Genomic DNA, 21,214 nt, shown 5'->3' on the forward strand with positions numbered 1-21,214 from the left:
CCACCATTTTGCCGGTGATTTTTCACCGCGGCTGGAGTTCTGACGCAGGACTCCGGAATGGTAAGTAATAAAACATGGGTGCAATGTGTGCGGTGTAAGCACCCCTGCGTGTCCACCGCACACATTGCACCCACTATAGAAACGCCAATGCCATGGGGATGACGCATCAAGCCCTGGAGAGAGAGAAAGTGGAGTATTTGTGCAAAGTAACCAGTCGGCTATTTATCTATGTAATTTATCTGGCACAGTCGTTGAAATGACAAACACTCATTACATGCATTGGGTAACTTCTCCACTTTGTCTCTGTCCAAGGCTTGATACATATCCCCTTCAAATAGGATATGAAATTTAATAATGACTTTTTTATGTTTATAAGCCCATTTTGCCCACAATTTTATTAGTTCCAGATTTGCATTTAATAAAATATTGTAATTTTTGTATTGGTGAGTAAATAGACTGATTCACGTGGTCACTGTGGCATGTGCTTTATGAATCAGTCTGATCAGTTTTAGAGATTTGCTCATCTCGTCTTGCTTTTTTGCTAGCAGTGACATAGCAGATGCACCTGAATGCGGTCATGCTACTACAGTATGTATTGTTCTCACACTAAGCTGGAAGCAATAAACATGGGCTACAAACCCTTTCTGTCCTATTCCTGATATGCTTCTCCTATATTCAGATGGGTTCCATCCGTAACCAGCCTAGATGGTTGTGTTTAATGCCCTCTTCTTCATTTGCCTATGCCATAATACAGTAATGGAATCCTAGGAAACATTCTAGGTTATTTATATGTACAGTTTTTATACAACGTCAACATGCCAATTGCCTATCACACTAATGTTGATCCACTAACACTCTACTATTAATGAAATTAATGCAAATATTCTTATACTAATATAGCTAGAGTTCAGATCAGTTTACTTCCATTGTGTCAAATTTTGCTCAACACTGATGTACTGTAACTGGGCAGATGTCAGTCTTCTATCACAGATTGTTATGGGTAGCCATACTGTTGGTCAGTAATGTCCTTTTCTAGAACCAGCATCTTCACACAGGGAAAACATCTTCAGATGCAGTAAGAATACATGCAGATAACATGATTACGTTGTCAGTAAATACATTTTTTTAACTTACATTTTAAAAGCTTCTGTAATTTTAATGAAAATGTATACATACACATTTTGTGCATTGGCCTAATAGATCACTGTTCAAATAGAGAGGCAAGAAGATGAAGTAATAGAAGGAGAATCCCTATTATTTTGAGTTGTTTCTATTTACTGATGTAGTTAAAATGTAATTAGTAATAACCTACTGTACATCCATCCCAAAATATAGTTTACCTTATCAACTAATTGACAGTGGTTTCAGTAAGATAGTAATAATCATAGTCTTACCCAGTGGCAAACCTTATTTATAGGGTAATAACCTTGCCATATTTTAAATCTCTTTTCAGGAATGTGCTGTATTTTTGCAACAGGGAACACTTAAAGCAGTCATAGGGGTCTATTCATGAAGCAGTGAAAAGTGTGGAGATGAGAGCCAGTGAAGAAGTTGCCCATGGCAACCAATCAGCATTGACGTAACATTTATAATTTGCATACTATACAAATGTACGGAGCAGCTGATTGGTTGCCATGGGCAGCTTCTCTACAGGCTCACTTCTCCACTCATTTCACTGCTTCATGAATAGACCCCTGAGAGTTCTGCTGATGTAACAATCTGAACATTGCATTTTTTAAGCCATTGAAAAACACAATGAAAAATAAAACCCAGTAACACTTCTCATGCAACTTTGACACAATTAGTAGAAAACTGGTAACCTTTCCTCTTCAGCTATTTGAAAGTAAACTAAATTAAACACCACGTTAACTTGGGTGGGTGAGTGAGTAAATAAATAACAACAAAAATAAACCATGGAGTCCAAACCCACTAACGTGCCATAAAACTAAAGTTACAGAGTTTTTAAGAACATTTCATAAATATATTTCATGAAATTCTGTTCCATAATTTCCATTGGAGTTATTAAAAATAGGAAAATTAAACACAGTTTGAAAGAAACATGAAAATCATATTTAAGCTAAATATAACAAAAATAATATAAACTACAAAGTATTTGGTTTATTTCCTGTGCTAGAGAAGTGTCCCACTGTTTCCGTATGGCTTATTATTTCTTCCTTGTGCCAACCAGCTGTGCTACCAAGGATTTGGCAATGTGCTCCAAACTGATTCCCTGTTACAATAATATTACCTAAAATAGATGAGATTACATCCTAAGGACTTGCGGTCACCATATCGGTGTTCGGGATACCGGCAGTCGGAATACCGATGCCACCGGGATCCTGATACCAAACAATCCTAAGTAGTATTATCAAGAGCTGTTTTAATATTTTGGAAATGTTATTGGATGTTAACAGCTCCAGTTACATAATCAGTCTGAGACTGGTACTGACTAACGTTTTCTGAGCCTTCAACCTATTAAACAATGCTATAGATTATGATATTGTTCCATTCAGCAACTTGACAATATATAAAGACATTATTGAACATACAGTAAGCTGAAAAGCTGTAGAAGAATCTTCATCGGATGTAGAAGGTTCTCATATCCAGGCGACGGTATTACTACATGTGTGTTATTTAACACATGGTATGTTCTGTTACAAAAAAAAATCTTGAACTGTTTGTGTTCTCAAAGTAAAACATTCTTTTGTCAACTTAACCCTTATGCCTTGTTCTGCACTGTGTGTCATGAGTTCACATTTTTGGTTGCATTTTTTTACATGTTTATTAGACCGTAAGAGTTTTTCTATATGTGTGCACCATCACACTGTATAAGTGTTATGTATCAGTATTTGCATATACCCAGGAAAATCTGAATGTTCTTGTTTATGTCTTGCCAAATTTGTCACTTCATCTGTCACCTTCGCATTTGTTATTGAACCAATTAGCGATCAATGAATCAGCTGCAATTTACATCAGAGAATAGAACTAATTATACAGTCATTCAAACTGTGCCCAGTTTAGCTCATTCAGAAATAAAATACTGTCAGATTGATGTTTTGTTCAGTGCAGATAAGTATTCTGTTCTCCATTATTTGGGTTTTCAAGTTTGGTACAAGTGTTAAAAAAAATAATCTATTTACCTTTGGTTCAATAAACTTACACAAAAAGCATCTTCAGAAACCCAGCTACTGATAAAATACAGTACACAAACATCTACATAAAAGCTTCAATAGCCTATCACAATGGTATATATTGCCACATACATATACTGTATATACAGAATATATATATATATATACTGTATATACAGGTTGAGTATCCCTTATCCAAAATTAAAAATCACATTTTTATTTCCCCCACTGGGATAATGACATATATATATGTATATTATATGTGAGGGATGCGGTCAAGATCCCGCCGGACAGAATCCCGGCAGTCGAAATACAGACACCGGGGTCCCGACCGGCACAATCCCGACATATTCTCCCTCTGTGGGTGTCCACGACACCTATAGAGGGAGAATAAATGAGTGTACCCGCAGCGAGCCCGCAAGGGGCTGCGTGGCGCTCGCCCCCCTGTCGGGATTGTGCCAGTCGGGATCCTGGTGTCGGTATTCCGACCGCCGGAATCCCATCCGGCGGGATTTCATACTGATCCCATATATCTATATAATATATCCATATATACACAAAATATATAATATATATGTCATTATCTCAGTAGGGGACCCAAAAATGTGGGATTTTGGATAAGGGATACTTAACCTGTACACACACGTATACACACACACACATTTATTTTCTGTCAGTAATCTCAATGAAAGGTTCTGCAGTGAGTATCATTAATCAGAAAATGGCTGATATCAGAGAGCAATAGCTTGTACTCATGTGCAATAGAACTAGAGGGCCTGGATTAGAGATGGATGCTGTTGCATCCACTCTAGCATCTAATGCCAGAGTCACAAGTGCACATATGTAACTGCCTATCCCTTGTGTACTAGTGTGTGCCTGAGAGTTCATTCTCTGAGACACCCACTTTCTGTACCTCTGCATGCTGTAACACAACAGTGGCTTTTGACTCTCCATCATCGGCGTACCATCATGTGCACCATCAACATGTGCACTTGTCCTCTCTAGAACATCTCACAGCCTCTGGAAATGGCTCTGCGTTTGAGAATGCAACTGCTTTTACTGACACCCATGCAACTACCATGACTCGCCTACAAGATGGAATTTTTTGTGTTCAATCCATACTACCTTCCAGTAGCCACCCAGGAAAGGCTGCCGGTTTGCCCTGACATTTCTGATCCTATCTGAGCTGTATGCCACAGCACCTCTGTTCCCATACTCAGGGTAACACATGCACCTTCTGGGGTTTCAGAATTATTTACATATGCACATTGGGAAATCGTTCAACAACATGAATGTCAGAATTGCATGCGGTTTGCATGCACCTCTGAATCAGGCCCAGAATGTCACACATCTCCATTTCTATTAATGTTTATTCATTATCCTAGCTTTACATGCCACAGCTGGGCATATAGGAATAGGGTACATTTACAGTGTTCCCATCAGTCTAAAAGCCTTAGGGAGGTATCCAATTAGTGACGTTTTTTCGACCAGTCAAAAAAACTGCACTTTTCGCCTGTATTTAGGTCGAATTTGCATTCGACCTATTCGATGCCCATGCCGTTTTTTTTTGGCTGGTGAAAAATCCGCATTGGCGAAAACCATGTGGATCAGCGAATTTGCTGCCGATCCACGTGTTTTGTCGAATTTGCAGGCGTTTTTGACAGTTTTGGGTCCAGTTTCGCCCATGCCGATTCATCAGACAAAAAACCCCCCAAAAGGCATGAAAATGGATTCAAAAACAGGCTATTGAACACACACAAGTCAAATTAGTGCCGATTTTCCGGAACTCGGCACTAATCGACTATCCCCAATAAAATGAATGCCCGTGTGTATTTACATGTGTGTATTGGTAATAAAATACTCCATTCGTTTAGGGGGGAGTGGTATAAGTGTTTAAGATTTTGCAGAGATTTGCAACATTTTGCAACAAAGTAAAGAAACTACAGTATTTCTGACTACCTTTCAACTGACAAGTAGATAGGTTAGAAACAACTACAGTATATTATATTTTTATTCTTCCTGCACTGATTAAGAGTTGCGTGGAAGTCAGTTTTTCATACGGATCCTGCAGCTGTTCACACTGCACATGCTCTGTAGCCAATCATACACCACGTTGAACAACTATGTGGGTGATTGAGATTATTTCCACATTTAGACTTGCAGCCGAGTTAATGTAAATGGCCAGCAGCTTGGCATTTTCTGCCTATATGGTTAGTGTTCTGAGGATTTGTCATAGGCTTGTAGGTGGAATTGTAATAGAATTGTAGGTGGAATTGAGGTGGAATTGAGTTGATCGTACGCGGGGATCCATCTGATTTCAAATGGATCTCTTGCACCAAGGATAAGGCTGGTACAAATGCGTGCTAATGGTGCTGACAACTACTTCCACAGTCGTATTGATAGGTGAGGTGCAGCCACATACTCTAGGTACAGCAAACCCAGAATACAGGCAAAGATCTGGATTAACTCCAAGCAAGCAATGCATATGAATTTTAGGGCCTGCTTGTCTGCAACTCTCTGGATGATAATTGTTAATAATAAAAATTTGCAAACCATCTCATCCTAAAAATAAAATACAAACAAATGTACAGAGAACCATTTTATCATATTTGAAACCATTGAGCGGTCTCACCCATATGTCAATTCATAAGTGAAATAATAAGATTTTACTTACCGATAAATCTATTTCTCGGAGTCCGTAGTGGATGCTGGGGTTCCTGAAAGGACCATGGGGAATAGCGGCTCCGCAGGAGACAGGGCACAAAAAGTAAAGCTTTTCCGATCAGGTGGTGTGCACTGGCTCCTCCCCCTATGACCCTCCTCCAGACTCCAGTTAGGTACTGTGCCCGGACGAGCGTACACAATAAGGGAGGATTTTGAATCCCGGGTAAGACTCATACCAGCCACACCAATCACACCGTACAACTTGTGATCTAAACCCAGTTAACAGTATGATAACAGCGGAGCCTCTGAAAGATGGCTTCCTTCAACAATAACCCGAATTAGTTAACAATAACTATGTACAATTTATGCAGATAATCCGCACTTGGGATGGGCGCCCAGCATCCACTACGGACTCCGAGAAATAGATTTATCGGTAAGTAAAATCTTATTTTCTCTATCGTCCTAGTGGATGCTGGGGTTCCTGAAAGGACCATGGGGATTATACCAAAGCTCCCAAACGGGCGGGAGAGTGCGGATGACTCTGCAGCACCGAATGAGAGAACTCCAGGTCCTCCTTAGCCAGAGTATCAAATTTGTAAAATTTTACAAACGTGTTCTCCCCTGACCACGTAGCTGCTCGGCAAAGTTGTAATGCCGAGACCCCTCGGGCAGCCGCCCAAGATGAGCCCACCTTCCTTGTGGAGTGGGCCTTTACAGATTTAGGCTGTGGCAAGCCTGCCACAGAATGTGCAAGTTGGATTGTGCTACAGATCCAACGAGCAATCGTCTGCTTAGACGCAGGAGCACCCATCTTGTTGGGTGCATACAATATAAACAACGAGTCAGATTTTCTGACTCCAGCTGTCCTTGCAATATATATTTTTAATGCTCTGACAACGTCCAGTAACTTGGAGTCCTCCAAGTCACTTGTAGCCGCAGGCACTACAATAGGCTGGTTCAGATGAAATGCTGACACCACCTTAGGGAGAAAATGCGGACGAGTCCGCAGTTCTGCCCTGTCCGAATGGAAAATCAGATATGGGCTTTTGTAAGATAAAGCTGCCAATTCTGACACTCTCCTGGCAGAAGCCAGGGCTAGAAACATGGACACTTTCCATGTGAGATATTTCAAATCCACCTTTTTTAGTGGTTCAAACCAATGAGATTTTAGGAAGTCCAAAACCACATTTAGATCCCACGGTGCCACTGGAGACACCACAGGAGGCTGTATATGCAGCACTCCCTTAACAAAGGTCTGGACTTCAGGGACTGAAGCCAATTCTTTTTGAAAGAAAATCGACAGGGCCGAAATTTGAACCTTAATAGATCCCAATTTGAGACCCATTGACAATCCTGATTGCAGGAAATGTAGGAATCGACCCAGTTGAAATTCCTCCGTCGGAGCACTCCGATCTTCGCACCACGCAACATATTTTCGCCAAATTCGGTGATAATGTTGCACGGTTACTTCCTTCCTTGCTTTAATCAAAGTAGGAATGACTTCTTCCGGCATGCCTCTTTCCTTTAGGATCCGGCGTTCAACCGCCATGCCGTCAAACGCAGCCGCGGTAAGTCTTGAAACAGACAGGGACCCTGCTGAAGCAAGTCCCTCCTTAGAGGTAGAGGCCACGGATCTTCCGTGATCATCTCTTGAAGTTCCGGGTACCAAGTCCTCCTTGGCCAATCCGGAACCACTAGTATCGTTCTTACGCCTCTTTGCCGTATAATTCTCAATACTTTTGGTATGAGAGGCAGAGGAGGAAACACATACACCGACTGGTACACCCAAGGCGTTACCAGCGCGTCCACAGCTATTGCCTGCGGATCTCTTGACCTGGCGCAATACCTGTCCAGTTTTTTGTTGAGGCGAGACGCCATCATGTCCACCATTGGTCTTTCCCAACGGGTTACCAGCATGTGGAAGACTTCTGGATGAAGTCCCCACTCTCCCGGGTGAAGATCGTGTCTGCTGAGGAAGTCTGCTTCCCAGTTGTCCACTCCCGGGATGAACACTGCTGACAGTGCTATCACATGATTCTCTGCCCAGCGAAGAATCCTTGCAGCTTCTGCCATTGCCCTCCTGCTTCTTGTGCCGCCCTGTCTGTTCACATGGGCGACTGCCGTGATGTTGTCCGACTGGATCAATACCGGTTTTCCCTGAAGCAGAGGTTCTGCCTGGTTTAGAGCATTGTATATTGCTCTTAGTTCCAGAATGTTTATGTGAAGAGACGTTTCCAGGCTCGTCCATACTCCCTGGAAGTTTCTTCCTTGTGTGACTGCTCCCCAGCCTCTCAGGCTGGCGTCCGTGGTCACCAGGATCCAATCCTGTATGCCGAATCTGCGGCCCTCCAATAGATGAGCACTCTGCAACCACCACAGAAGAGACACCCTTGTCCTTGGAGACAGGGTTATCCGTAGGTGCATCTGAAGATGCGACCCTGACCATTTGTCCAACAGATCCCTTTGGAAAATTCTTGCGTGGAATCTGCCGAATGGAATCGCTTCGTAAGAAGCCACCATTTTTCCCAGGACTCTTGTGCATTGATGTACAGACACCTTTCCTGGTTTTAGGAGGTTCCTGACAAGCTCGGATAACTCCTTGGCTTTTTCCTCCGGGAGAAAAACCTTTTTCTGAACCGTGTCCAGAATCATCCCTAGGAACAGCAGACGAGTTGTCGGCATTAACTGGGATTTTGGAATATTCAGAATCCACCCGTGCTGTTTTAGCACTTCTTGAGACAGTGCTAATCCCATCTCTAGCTGTTCTCTGGACCTCGCCCTTATTAGGAGATCGTCCAAGTATGGGATAATTAATACGCCTTTTCTTCGAAGAAGAATCATCATCTCGGCCATTACCTTTGTAAAGATCCGAGGTGCCGTGGACAATCCGAACGGCAGCGTCTGAAACTGATAGTGACAGTTTTGTACAACGAACCTGAGGTACCCCTGGTGTGAGGGGTAAATTGGAACGTGGAGATACGCATCCTTGATGTCCAAGGATACCATAAAGTCCCCCTCTTCCAGGTTCGCTATCACTGCTCTGAGTGACTCCATTTTGAACTTGAACTTCTTTATGTACAGGTTCAAGGACTTCAGATTTAGAATAGGCCTTACCGAGCCATCCGGCTTCGGTACCACAAAAAGAGTGGAATAATACCCCTTCCCTTGTTGCAGAAGAGGTACCTTGACTATCACCTGCTGAGAGTACAGCTTGTGAATGGCTTCCAACACCGTCTCCCTTTCGGAGGGGGACGTTGGTAAAGCAGACCTCAGGAAACGGCGAGGTGGATCTGTCTCTAATTCCAACCTGTATCCCTGAGATATTATCTGCAGGATCCAGGGATCTACTTGCGAGTGAGCCCACTGCGCGCTGTAATTTTTGAGACGACCGCCCACCGTCCCCGAGTCCGCTTGAGAAGCCCCAGCGTCATGCTGAGGCTTTTGTAGAAGCCGGGGAGGGCTTCTGATCCTGGGAAGGAGCTGCGTGTTGCTGTCTCTTCCCTCGACCTTTGCCTCGTGGCAAATATGAATAGCCCTTTGCTCTCTTATTTTTAAAGGAACGAAAGGGCTGCGGTTGAAAAGTCGGTGCCTTTTTCTGTTGGGGAGTGACTTGAGGTAGAAAGGTGGATTTCCCGGCTGTAGCCGTGGCCACCAAATCTGATAGACCGACTCCAAATAACTCCTCCCCCTTATACGGCAAAACTTCCATATGCCGTTTTGAATCCGCATCGCCTGTCCACTGTCGCGTCCATAAAGCTCTTCTGGCCGAAATGGACATAGCACTTACCCGTGATGCCAGTGTGCATATATCCCTCTGTGCATCACGCATATAAAGAAATGCATCCTTTATTTGTTCTAACGACAGTAAAATATTGTCCCTGTCCAGGGTATCAATATTTTCAATCAGGGATTCTGACCAAACTACCCCCGCACTGCCCATCCAGGCAGTTGCTACAGCTGGTCGTAGTATAACACCTGCATGTGTGTATATACTTTTTTGGATATTTTCCATCCTCCTATCTGATGGATCTTTAAGTGCGGCCGTCTCAGGAGAGGGTAACGCCACTTGTTTAGATAAGCGTGTTAGCGCCTTGTCCACCCTAGGAGGTGTTTCCCAGCGCTCCCTAACCTCTGGCGGGAAAGGGTATAATGCCAATAATTTCTTTGAAATTATCAGCTTTTTATCAGGGGCAACCCACGCTTCATTACACACGTCATTTAGTTCTTCTGATTCAGGAAAAACTATAGGTAGTTTTTTCATACCCCACATAATACCCTGTTTAGTGGTACCTGTAGTATCAGCTAAATGTAACGCCTCCTTCATTGCCAAAATCATATAACGTGTGGCCCTACTGGAAAATACGGTTGATTCGTCACCGTCACCACTGGAGTCATCGCCTGTGTCTGGGTCTGTGTCGACCGACTGAGGCAAAGGGCGTTTCACAGCCCCTGACGGTGTTTGAGTCGCCTGGACAGGCACTAATTGATTGTCCGGCCGTCTCATGTCGTCAAACGACTGCTTTAGCGTGTTGACACTATCCCGTAGTTCCATAAATAAAGGCATCCATTCTGGTGTCGACCCCCTAGGAGGTGACATCCCCATATTTGGCAATTGCTCCGCCTCCACACCAATATCGTCCTCATACATGTCGACACACACGTACCGACACACAGCAGACACACAGGGAATGCTCCTAATGAAGACAGGACCCACTAGCCCTTTGGGGAGACAGAGGGAGAGTTTGCCAGCACACACCAAAAGCGCTATATATATATCAGGGATAGCCTTATAATAAGTGCTCCCCTATAGCTGCTTTGTTATATAAAAATATCGCCATAAATTTGCCCCCCCTCTCTGTTTTACCCTGTTTCTGTAGTGCAGTGCAGGGGAGAGACCTGGGAGCCGTCCTGACCAGCGGAGCTGTGAGAGGAAATGGCGCCGTGTGCTGAGGAGATAGGCCCCGCCCCTTTTCCGGCGGGCTCGTCTCCCGCTATTTTGAGAAATCAGGCAGGGGTTAAATATCTCCATATAGCCTCTAGGGCTATATGTGAGGTATTTTTAGCCTTTATAGGTACTCATTTGCCTCCCAGGGCGCCCCCCTCCCAGCGCCCTGCACCCTCAGTGACTGCCGTGTGAAGTGTGCTGAGAGGAAAATGGCGCACAGCTGCAGTGCTGTGCGCTACCTTTAGAAGACTGCAGGAGTCTTCAGCCGCCGATTCTGGACCTCTTCTGTCTTCAGCATCTGCAAGGGGGCCGGCGGCGCGGCTCCGGTGACCATCCAGGCTGTACCTGTGATCGTCCCCCTGGAGCTTGATGTCCAGTAGCCAAGAAGCCAATCCATCCTGCACGCAGGTGAGTTGACTCCTTCTCCCCTCAGTCCCTCGCTGCAGTGATCCTGTTGCCAGCAGGAATCACTGTAACATAAAAAACCTAGCTAAACTTTCTCTAAGCAGCTCTTTAGGAGAGCCACCTAGATTGCACCCTTCTCGGCCGGGCACAAAAATCTAACTGGAGTCTGGAGGAGGGTCATAGGGGGAGGAGCCAGTGCACACCACCTGATCGGAAAAGCTTTACTTTTTGTGCCCTGTCTCCTGCGGAGCCGCTATTCCCCATGGTCCTTTCAGGAACCCCAGCATCCACTAGGACGATAGAGAAAATAAGCTCCCCCTGCTATGTGACCTGGAAAACGTGAACTGTTTGGGGTTCTGTGGACCTAGTTTGAGAACCACTGCTCTGACCTACAGTATACTTTAGTTTATCATACTAGCATATTTCTTCAATGAATGAAACAAGCTGATGGTCTTACTTAGCGTTAGGGATAAATCTAACTAGAACATGTAATTGTGCACCTCGATAAAACATTGCTCGCTACAAATGTAAGTACAAATATAGAATTGGCAATGGAGGTTACCTAGTTTGATTCTAAGTTACAGTGTACTAAAGTTGCCCGGTAGTTATGTGGAATATAAATGTGTTCATAAATGTCCTGTGTTGACTGTACCATTATTATAAAATATGTCAATATCATTTTTTCCATTTTTTTTAAATCAAGACTATGGCAAAGAAAATATCAGAATGGAAGAAAAATGTAGAGTCTAATAATAGTATGATGAAGAATTTTGAAGAGTCCAGAGCAGAACTTGAGAAAGTACTAAAAACATCAGAAGCATACTTTAAAGAGAAAGGGAACCCTGAAGAATTGCTGAAGAAGCACACTGTAAGTAACCATACACATAACATCACCATAGCTCACTGGGCCAAAGCGTTTGCTTTTCCATAATTAACATTTAAAGCATGGAATTTTTTTATTAAATAGCAATAGCATTGTGTGAACATTGTTTTTTAATATTCAGATAAATTGGATAGAGCTCGCATACAGTCCTCATACAACTAGCCTCAATACGCCATGATATATTTTTTGTACCCGGAAATGCATCTTAGTCACAATGCTGATTCATTTGATATGCGCACTTGTATCTGTGTGCACAGGCCTCACAAGAGAGGATCGGGCCGGCCTAGGGTGTCACCCTTCCAAGGGGTGATATCAAAATACCAGCATCTCCACAGTGACAGAAGCCGGTTGCTGCAGTGTAACATTATCTTGCAGCACCTAAGTACTGTCACTGCGAATGAACCGGCAGTACTAGAAGAGTCTCCAGGAACAGCCCGCAAGCCCCTGGAGCCAGGTAATCAGGGGTGGCTCCTCACGTGGCCACACCCCCTCTAGTAATAACCACGCCCCCTGCACATGACGCAACACATTTTTCCGAGCACGCGCCTTCAACACATGTAGGGAGTCTCTTGCCCCCATCAGGTGCCACCACTGTCTGTGTGCGTCTCAGTCTGTATACAATAGAACTCTGCATGGGGAAAAGCCATGGCCATTGCATCGGACAGTAGAGGCTCGTATACAGATTTAGAGACTCACGTTATATTCAGTTGAAGTCAGATCCTTTCCAACATGCATTGTCGGAAAGGATCCGACAAAGCCTTCAGACCTAAAATCGTCGTAAACTGTCATCTTTCTGTTTCCGACTTCAATTGAATATACCCCTCAGTCACACACAGGTATACAAGTATATTGCATTGCGACTAAGACATATTTTTGGGGTAAATAGATGTGATATAGATGCCCAGCACTAGCAGAATCGCACTGGACCTGGTGTTCTAGAGAGTATATTTGGCATGACTGCAGCAATAACCTGTAATTATAATTTTGTGCACTGCGGATATTTATGCCTAAGGTCAAAACTATAATATATAAATATTTGTATAGCTGCAGGCATTGCTATGAAATGTACCTTTATGTACAACCCTGTAACTTTTATTATTGCTCGCAGGATTTTTTTGGACAATTAGATCTGAAGGTGCTTAACACTTTCTTGAAAGCTTGTGATGAACTGACCGATATCCTCCCTGAAAAAGACCAGCAGTCACTCCAAGAAACTGTCCGGAAATTACATAAACAATGGAAGGTTTGTGTTTCAGTTTCCTTTGTAGATTGCAGTTTATTACATTAAAAATAATACTGGTATCTCAGTGGAAAGTAGGAATCTAAATGTAAATGTTCTGCTTTATTTTATGTTTATGTATTAGCGTTGTGCTGCAATTTTATGTTCCCATTATGACTGTTTCTTTTTGTTTGTGTATTCTTATGATATCCTAACTTGCTAGCCTGTGTTGAAAAGATGAGAGAATTTGTGTTTACCTTTATTACCTTAATATTTTTATTTATTAGTTTGCCACTTTCACTGGTTTCCATTATGAGGATGCATTGTGGAGGAAAATAGGATTTCCTCTGCAGTCCAACTGTTTGAGAAGCAGCAGTTTACATACGGTAGATGATAGAGCAAGGACATTCCTTGCTACTCACTCTTACTGTATATAATATATAGTAAGAGCACCCTAGTACCTAGGTTTGTGGAGCAGTGCAGAAACGAGATTCATGTTGTGGAAGATGGGAAAATGTTAGGTCATTTCATGGTTTTCAAAGAACACACAGAAAATGCCTTCTGTTCTCTCCTTACAGTAATGAAGGGTTTAACAAACACATCTAGAGATATGAATGAAGCACATCATTTGTTGTTTCGTATTAAGCACAGGAGTAATTGGGTAGAGCAGCAAAGCACAGTTAGAGGCCCTGTTTTTGGGCCTGGTGTGTAGCCAGTGTCTGCGTCTTTGGACGCAACTTAACTCACCCCAGCGGAATGATTCAAGCGGACATCCTGAGTAGCCTGAGGGTTACTCAGATATCTGATGGTTATGCAGTTGGGCCCTCATTCCGAGTTGTTCACTCGCTAGCTGCTTTTAGCAGCAGTGCAAACGCTAAGGCGCCGCCCTCTGGGAGTGTATCTTAGCTTAGCAGAAGTGCGAACGAAAGGATCGCAGCGCTGCTACAATAAAAAATTGTGCAGTTTCTGAGTAGCTCCAGACCTACTCCTAGCTAGCAATCACTTCAGACTGTTTAGTTCCTGTTTTGATGTCACGAACACGCCCTGCGTTCGGCCAGCCACGCCTGCGTTTTTCCAGGCACGCCTGTGTTTGTATCAGACACGCCTGCGTTTTTACACACACTCCCCGAAAATGGCCTGTTACCACCCAGAAACACCCACCTCCTGTCAATCACTCTGCGGTCAGCAGTACGACTGAAAAGCGTCGCTAGACCTTGTGTGAAACTGCAATGGCTTTTGTGAAAGTACGTTGCGCATGCGCATTGCGCCCCATACGCATGCGCAGAAGTGCCTTTTTTTGCCTGATCGCTGCGCTGCGAACGAAAGCAGATAGCGATCAACTCGGAATGAGGGCCTTGATCTGATGCTGCGTCCTCAGATGTACATGTAGCAGCAGAGTACAGAAGCCTACAGTGGGCGGCTTTTAACTCCAGACGCCTGCTGCAGCTTTTGCATATTTTAGCGCAAATGCAGCAGCTTTGCTATTCTGTCCACCTCTGAATAAGCCTCACAGTGTACTGTATTGCTAGGCTGTGACTTTGACCGCACAGGAATTGGTTTCACACGCGTACAAATTCGCAGATGAAGCACAACGGAACTTGCTGTGTGGAGAGCTGCGGCTATTCGCATTGGATCCCTTTTTGCACGGAGTCAGACTCCGTCACACAGGGAAGTACAAATGTCACAAATCACAGTGGTCAGTGTACACTAGCAAAACAGTTTTGTTGCTTCCAGTATTTTATTTTTTAAGATGCACATTTTAAGCAAAAAGCAACTCGACATGGCCGAGTAGCTCGGGACCCTGCACGCCGAGAGGGGCAATTTTGCAAGATTTAAGCAACAGTCTATGAGGACATATCTGTAAATCACTAGCACTTGTGACAGATGTATGGTAGGAATAAGATATGTGTATGCTTACGCCCCACAATAGCATAGTACTAAATGCAAATGTCATCTTACCCTATTTCTCTACAATATAATAATGTAATACTAATGACAGTTAATAATAAATATGAAAGTCACATTTTACCATATAAAATGTAATTAAGAACAAACACAAAATACAAATTAAATGCAAGCACATGCTCTTTTCGATTACACCACCAATGCTATATCACTGCATGTATATGAGCCAGTGTGTATATATACTCCATTGTTAGCACTGTTTGCTCCCCTATATGTTCCTGACTGGATCTGGTACATAAATTATATGTGTGCTATTTACCTGCTATACATAACCACTGCATTAAACCTGTGCCATCCTGTAAGCCTGTTCAACCTAGTTAGCAAAGACCTGGTTAAGTTATCTTTTTTGTGGATTGACCTCCACCACACACACCTCCCAACATGACCCTGTCTAGGAGGGACACAATGCTCTGCCCCTGGACTTTCCTCTTCATTTGTGATTATCGACACTTGTTTTGAACAGGTGAATGGATAAGAAAGGTGCTTCACCACAGGTGATGGCAATCATAAATTAAAAGGGAAGTCCAGGAGCAGAGCATTGTGTCCCTTCTGGAGAGGGTCATGTTAAGAGATATGACCACATACCGCTTCCATCAACACCAACTATAGCGTCTGAGATTACACCATATACATGGTCAAGCATTGCACCAACTATATGGTCCAACCATAAGTTATGGGCCAATGACCCTGCAGGATCCACTGCACCACCAGAATCTGATATGCGCAGTATATGACATGTCCAATGATCACTACCTATGTTTACTTTAATATGTTTTTTGCTATATGTTCTACTTATGAAAATAAACTGACAGGCGGCAATTGTACATACACTGTACATCAATTGAGCCAAGGGAAATGGAAACTGTTCTGGTTAAACAAGTTGCAACAGTAAAAATGCTGAATATATTCTCGTTTTACATTTATAGGTTACGTTCGTTCTCATGTCAACTGTCAGTGCACTTGTTGTATAAGATTTATAGTACAGTACATCAATGTAAAGAAATGGAATCATTGGTTGGAAATGAGCAATGTTGTATTGCATTTACACCCCCTTGTGTTTACTTCCAAGGATTTTCAGAGTGAAGCTCCCTACCATCTACTACACCTTAAAATTCAGCTGGAGAAGAACAGGATTCTAGGCACGGTTGAAGAGTGCAGAGCGGAATTGGCTAGAGAGAACAAAATGCTGCCCGTAGATGGCAGCGAAAAGATAATTAAAGAGCATAGGGTATGTGTGCTTTACAGGTTACTTACTCTCTTCTACTGTATAAGAGCCGCAGTCAATGTCAGGGATGGAAGGGAAAATTATTGCAAACTCAGGGGTCTATTCATGAAGCAGTGAAAAGAGTGGAGAAGTGAGCCTGCGGAGAAGTTGCCCATGGCAACCAATCAGCTGCTCCGTACAATTGTGTAGTATGCAAATTAAAATTGTTACTTCAATGCTGATTGGTTGCCATTGGCAACTTCTCCACTGGCTCATTTCTCCACCCTTTTCACTACTTCATGAATAGACCCCTCAGTTATAATGTTACTTATAAGTTGCTGCATAACTGTTTATTTAATGAAAACCATCAAAGAGTGTAACAACATTTCATGTCTTTTGTAACCTTGCTACTGTATAAGTACATACCTCCCAACATGACCCTCTCCAGGAGGGACAGAATGCTCTGCTCCTGGACTTCCATCTTAATCTATGATTGCCATCACCTGTGCTGAAACACTTTTCTTATCCATTACCTGTTCAACATAGGTGCTGGCAATCATAAATTAAGTGGGAAGTCCAGAAGTAGAGTATTGTGTCCCTCCTGGAGAGGGTCATGTTGGGAGGTATGTAAGTATATTTATATTGCCATGTGGTGACAATCCAAGCTTTTTATGGCTGCAACAAATACACTGATTAGAAGAACTTCGTATTATTCTTCTGTGTATTTACTTTTTAGAGAAGTTTCCTTACTACAGATCTGCAAATATATTTACTGTGTCTTTGTTCTTGTTATATATGTTTACTGTACTAGACATTTTTTGGTGAAAAAGGCTGCTACCAATTGTGTGAAAAGAGGCTGCGACTGATTGAGGAGCTATGTTTAAAACTACAAGAAGGAGACCCAGTGAAAGGAGTGTTAGAACGCAGCAGAGAAGTCCTGAAAGATCTGAAAGTACAAATTGAGAGTACGCATCTAAAATTGATGGACCATCCAGACAAATGGAAGGATTACAAGATCAGGTATTGTGTTCAATCTTCATTTTAACTGATAAAGTGTTTTATTTCTCAACCTACAGATGTAGCCACCTTTATCTTGACTGGCTGAGGCGTTTGTCCCGATCGAGCATACGCAGCGTAGGGAGGCGCGCCTAGTCACAGAGAGGCGTACCTAATCGCACGGAGGCAGACAGAGCGTTTGGCGTTACCTTTACGTGTAATACCTTCGATCAGCCACCAGATGTCGCTTTTTACAATCACCACTGAGCATGCGTGTGGTCTCCCGTAAAAAAATACAATACTGAAATATATAATAAGGACTACTTTACTAAGGCGTCTCATTACGCTGCATACAGTAAATACTCATTACGCTGCATTATTTAATACAGTATATACGATACAGACACAGATAGTACAGCATACAGTACTTTATGAATATGTGAGCGTCCAAGTCCCGCAGACAAAACAACAGAAAACCAGTAGTGTACACTGTCGCAAATGGACGTGTTAGAAGTTCACTATTGCCTCTTGAGATTAGGAATTTTGTACAGTATGTTAGCGTCTTAATCCCGTAGTCATTACAGCATAATCAGAACCAATGGATTTATTCATCTGTCTGCGGCGAAGTGGTGAAGTGTTCCGCTTCCTATACTCAGAGTCCTAAGTTCGATTCCTAAAGTACAAATGCATGTTAGTTTTTTCCAGACACTTTATTATTATTTTTTATTCACATAAACCAGGGCAAAGCTGCATGAGCGGTTCTACTGTTAAGGTTCTATGCACCGTACAGTACACATGCAATTCTGTAGCTGGGCAGACTCAATAGAAATGGCTACCACCTATGACTACTTGCCCCACAGAGGCCCTAGGCTACGGAGCAAGTAACAGTCCAGATTTTACAGGCTATGGGGCAATGCTGAAGGAGCGTCACAATCCCCTAGCTAAAATACACAGGGGCGATAGGGATAAGCTAGGTCTGCACATTACGGTACACCGGACTCAATCGCGTAGCACACTGGCAAAATGACCATTACCCCTGAACCCCCACCTCGTGGCAGGCAGCGATGGCTACGGGGCAATGCTGAAGGAGCGTCACAATCCCCTAGCCAAAATACACAGAGGCGATAGAGATAAGTGAGGTCTATGCACTATACTACGGACAGTGATTTGGCATCCACGAACTTAGGGAGGAGCATTTATCTCTCTCCATTATACTTAGAAAGATTACAATGGAGAGAGATAAAAGCTCCTCCCTAAGTTCCTGGATGCCAAATCACTGTACTTAGTATCTATGTACAGTATGTTCTACTAGTGTACTAATTAGCACGAACAGAATGTAACACACAGTGGCAATTTTAATCTTTCTATGTATAATATTGAGAGATAAAAGCTTCTCCCTAAGTTCCTGGTTGCCAAATCACCAAACTTATTATCTCTGCATAGTATTTTCTATTAGGGTACTAATTAGCACAAACAGCTAATTAGTACCCTAATAGAACATACTGTACAGAGATACTAAGTACGGTGATTTGGCATCCAGGAACTTACTGAGGAGCTTTTATCTCTCTCCATTATACATAGAAAGATTAAACTTGCCGCTGTACTTTACAAGCTTTTCGTGCTAATTAGTACACTAGTAAAACATACTGTACAGAGATACTAAGGACGGTGATTTGGCATCCAGGAACTTACTGAGGAGCTTTTATCTCTCTCCATTATACATAGAAAGATTAAACTTGCCGCTGTACTTTACAAGCTGTTACTGCTAATTAGTACCCTAATAGAACATACTGTACAGAGATACTAAGGATGGTGATTTGGCATCTAGGAACTTCCAGAGGAGCTGTTATCTCTCTCCATTATACATAGAAAGATTAAACTTGCAACTGTACGTTACAAGCTGTTCGTGCTAACTAATACACTAGAAGAACATACTGGGGACTCAGACTCATACAGTACTTGCATTTCAAAAGCACAGTATTTTCCACCGCCTCCCGCTTGCCCATCGCCCTTCCCCCCTGGGATCCTGCACAGGTCATGCAGTAGACAGGGAGGGAGTTATTCACATAAACTAGCGCAAAGCTGCAGGAGCAGTTGTACTGTTTAGGGTCTATGCACCATATGGTATACATACAATTCTGTAGCAGGGCAGACTTTATTGAAATGGCTACCGCCTGTGACTCTTCGCCCAATGGAGGCCCTCGGCTATGGAGCAAGTAACAGCACAGATTTGGTAGGTCACGGGGCAATGCTGAAGGAGCGTCAGAATCCCCTAGCTAAAATACACAGGGGTGATAGGGATAAGTAAGGTCTTTGCGCATAACGATACACCGCAAATTTCCCCATGGTTTTGATTATGCCTTTTCTTTGAACACGGTATTTTCCACTGCCTCACCCTACCCCCATCCCACTTTCCCCTTCCCCCCCCTGGGAGCCTGCAAAGTACATGCAGTAGACAGGGAGGGAGTTCCGATCAGGTTACAAGACATGTGCAACAGTATACTACTGTATGTAGGAAAATCCACCGCCCACTCTGATTTATGTGAAACCTGTGTGCACCCGTCCATTGAATGTATAACAAAGAATAATAATAATAATAAAGTGAATGTTACAGGAACACATTAAAAAAAGGTTGGCACTTCCTTCCCATTGGTGTTGGTTTATGCCTTAGGGGACTCGGACGTTAATACTTGTTTTCAAAAGCACAGTGTTTTCCACCGCCTCTCCCTACCCCCATCGCCCTTCCCCCCTGGAAGCCTGCACAGGTCATGCAGTGGACAGGGAGGGAGTTCAGGTCAGGTACAATACACAAATGCTGACGATCTACAGTACTGTGTTGCTCAGTTAGTTGCGTCGGAATACACTAATTTATACTCATTACCGCTGTGTATTTGTATATAGCGGAATAAATCGCTGCTGCAGATTTACTTTGAGTTATGTGAAACCTGTGTGCACCCTTTCATTGAATGTACAACAAAGAAAAAAAATAATAAAGTGAATGTCACGGGAACATAGAAAAAAATAAAGGTTGGCACTTTGTGACTCTCAGCATGGGAGGTGGGAGCCTTCATCACTAGGTTGGTATGGAAGTGGAGACAATTAGCTACCGGAGGGTACCAACCTCAAGTTTCTGTGACCCCCACAAGGCTCATGGCAAGCGTCGGAACCTATGGTGGGTCTGAATTAACGGTCCCATTATAGTCTATGGGAAAATGGGTCCACTTTGCATACTGATATCTCTAGTTCTGGGTGTACCTGAGACTCAGGACATGTACCATACAAAAGAGGAGACTCTTGGCTTTCGGGGCAGACCAACCACTAGTTTATGTGACACTGGGAAGGGAAACGGGAAGCAACCGTGTTTCGGGTCCCCTCCAGTTGTCCGCCTAGCTTGCACAGGATACAGGGTTTCTGGCTAGATAGGAAATACTGTACAGAAATGCTAAGCATGGTAATTTGACATCCAGGAACATAGGGAGGAGTTTTTATCTCACTCCATTATACTTAGAAAAATTACACTTGCCACTGTACGTTACAAGCTGTTTGTGCTAATTAGTACACTAGTAGAACATACTGTACAGAGATACTAAGTACACTGATTTGGCATCCACGAACTTAGGGAGGAGCTTTAATCTCTCCATTGTAATCTATCTAAGTATACTGGAGAGAGATAAAAGCTCCTCCCTAAATTCCTGGATGCCAAATTACTGTCCTTAGTATCTCTGTACTCTATGTTCTACTAGTGTACTAATTAGCTGTTTGTGCTAATTAGTACCCTAATAGAAAATACTATGCAAAGATA

General features: G+C 43.1%; 1 protein-coding gene and 1 long non-coding RNA gene across 15 annotated transcripts in view; one reads left to right on the top strand and one right to left on the bottom strand.

The window, feature by feature from the left end:
* Window positions 1-21,214, top strand: part of SYNE1 (spectrin repeat containing nuclear envelope protein 1) — a 965,679-nt gene that overhangs the window by 400,789 nt on the left and 543,676 nt on the right. For all 14 annotated transcript variants that reach the window (XM_063917854.1, XM_063917860.1, XM_063917859.1 and 11 more), the window contains 4 exons: window positions 11,849-12,013; window positions 13,137-13,271; window positions 16,282-16,440; window positions 17,228-17,436. In XM_063917854.1, coding sequence (XP_063773924.1) covers window positions 11,849-12,013; window positions 13,137-13,271; window positions 16,282-16,440; window positions 17,228-17,436 — 668 coding nt within the window. The remainder of the gene's footprint in view (window positions 1-11,848; window positions 12,014-13,136; window positions 13,272-16,281; window positions 16,441-17,227; window positions 17,437-21,214) is intronic.
* Window positions 1-21,214, bottom strand: part of LOC134910151 (uncharacterized) — a 107,267-nt gene that overhangs the window by 19,946 nt on the left and 66,107 nt on the right. The gene's annotated exons all lie outside the window — the stretch shown is intronic.

This window comes from Pseudophryne corroboree, chromosome 4 (genome assembly GCF_028390025.1).
Source record: "Pseudophryne corroboree isolate aPseCor3 chromosome 4, aPseCor3.hap2, whole genome shotgun sequence".
NCBI classification, from domain to species: Eukaryota; Metazoa; Chordata; class Amphibia; order Anura; family Myobatrachidae; genus Pseudophryne; species Pseudophryne corroboree.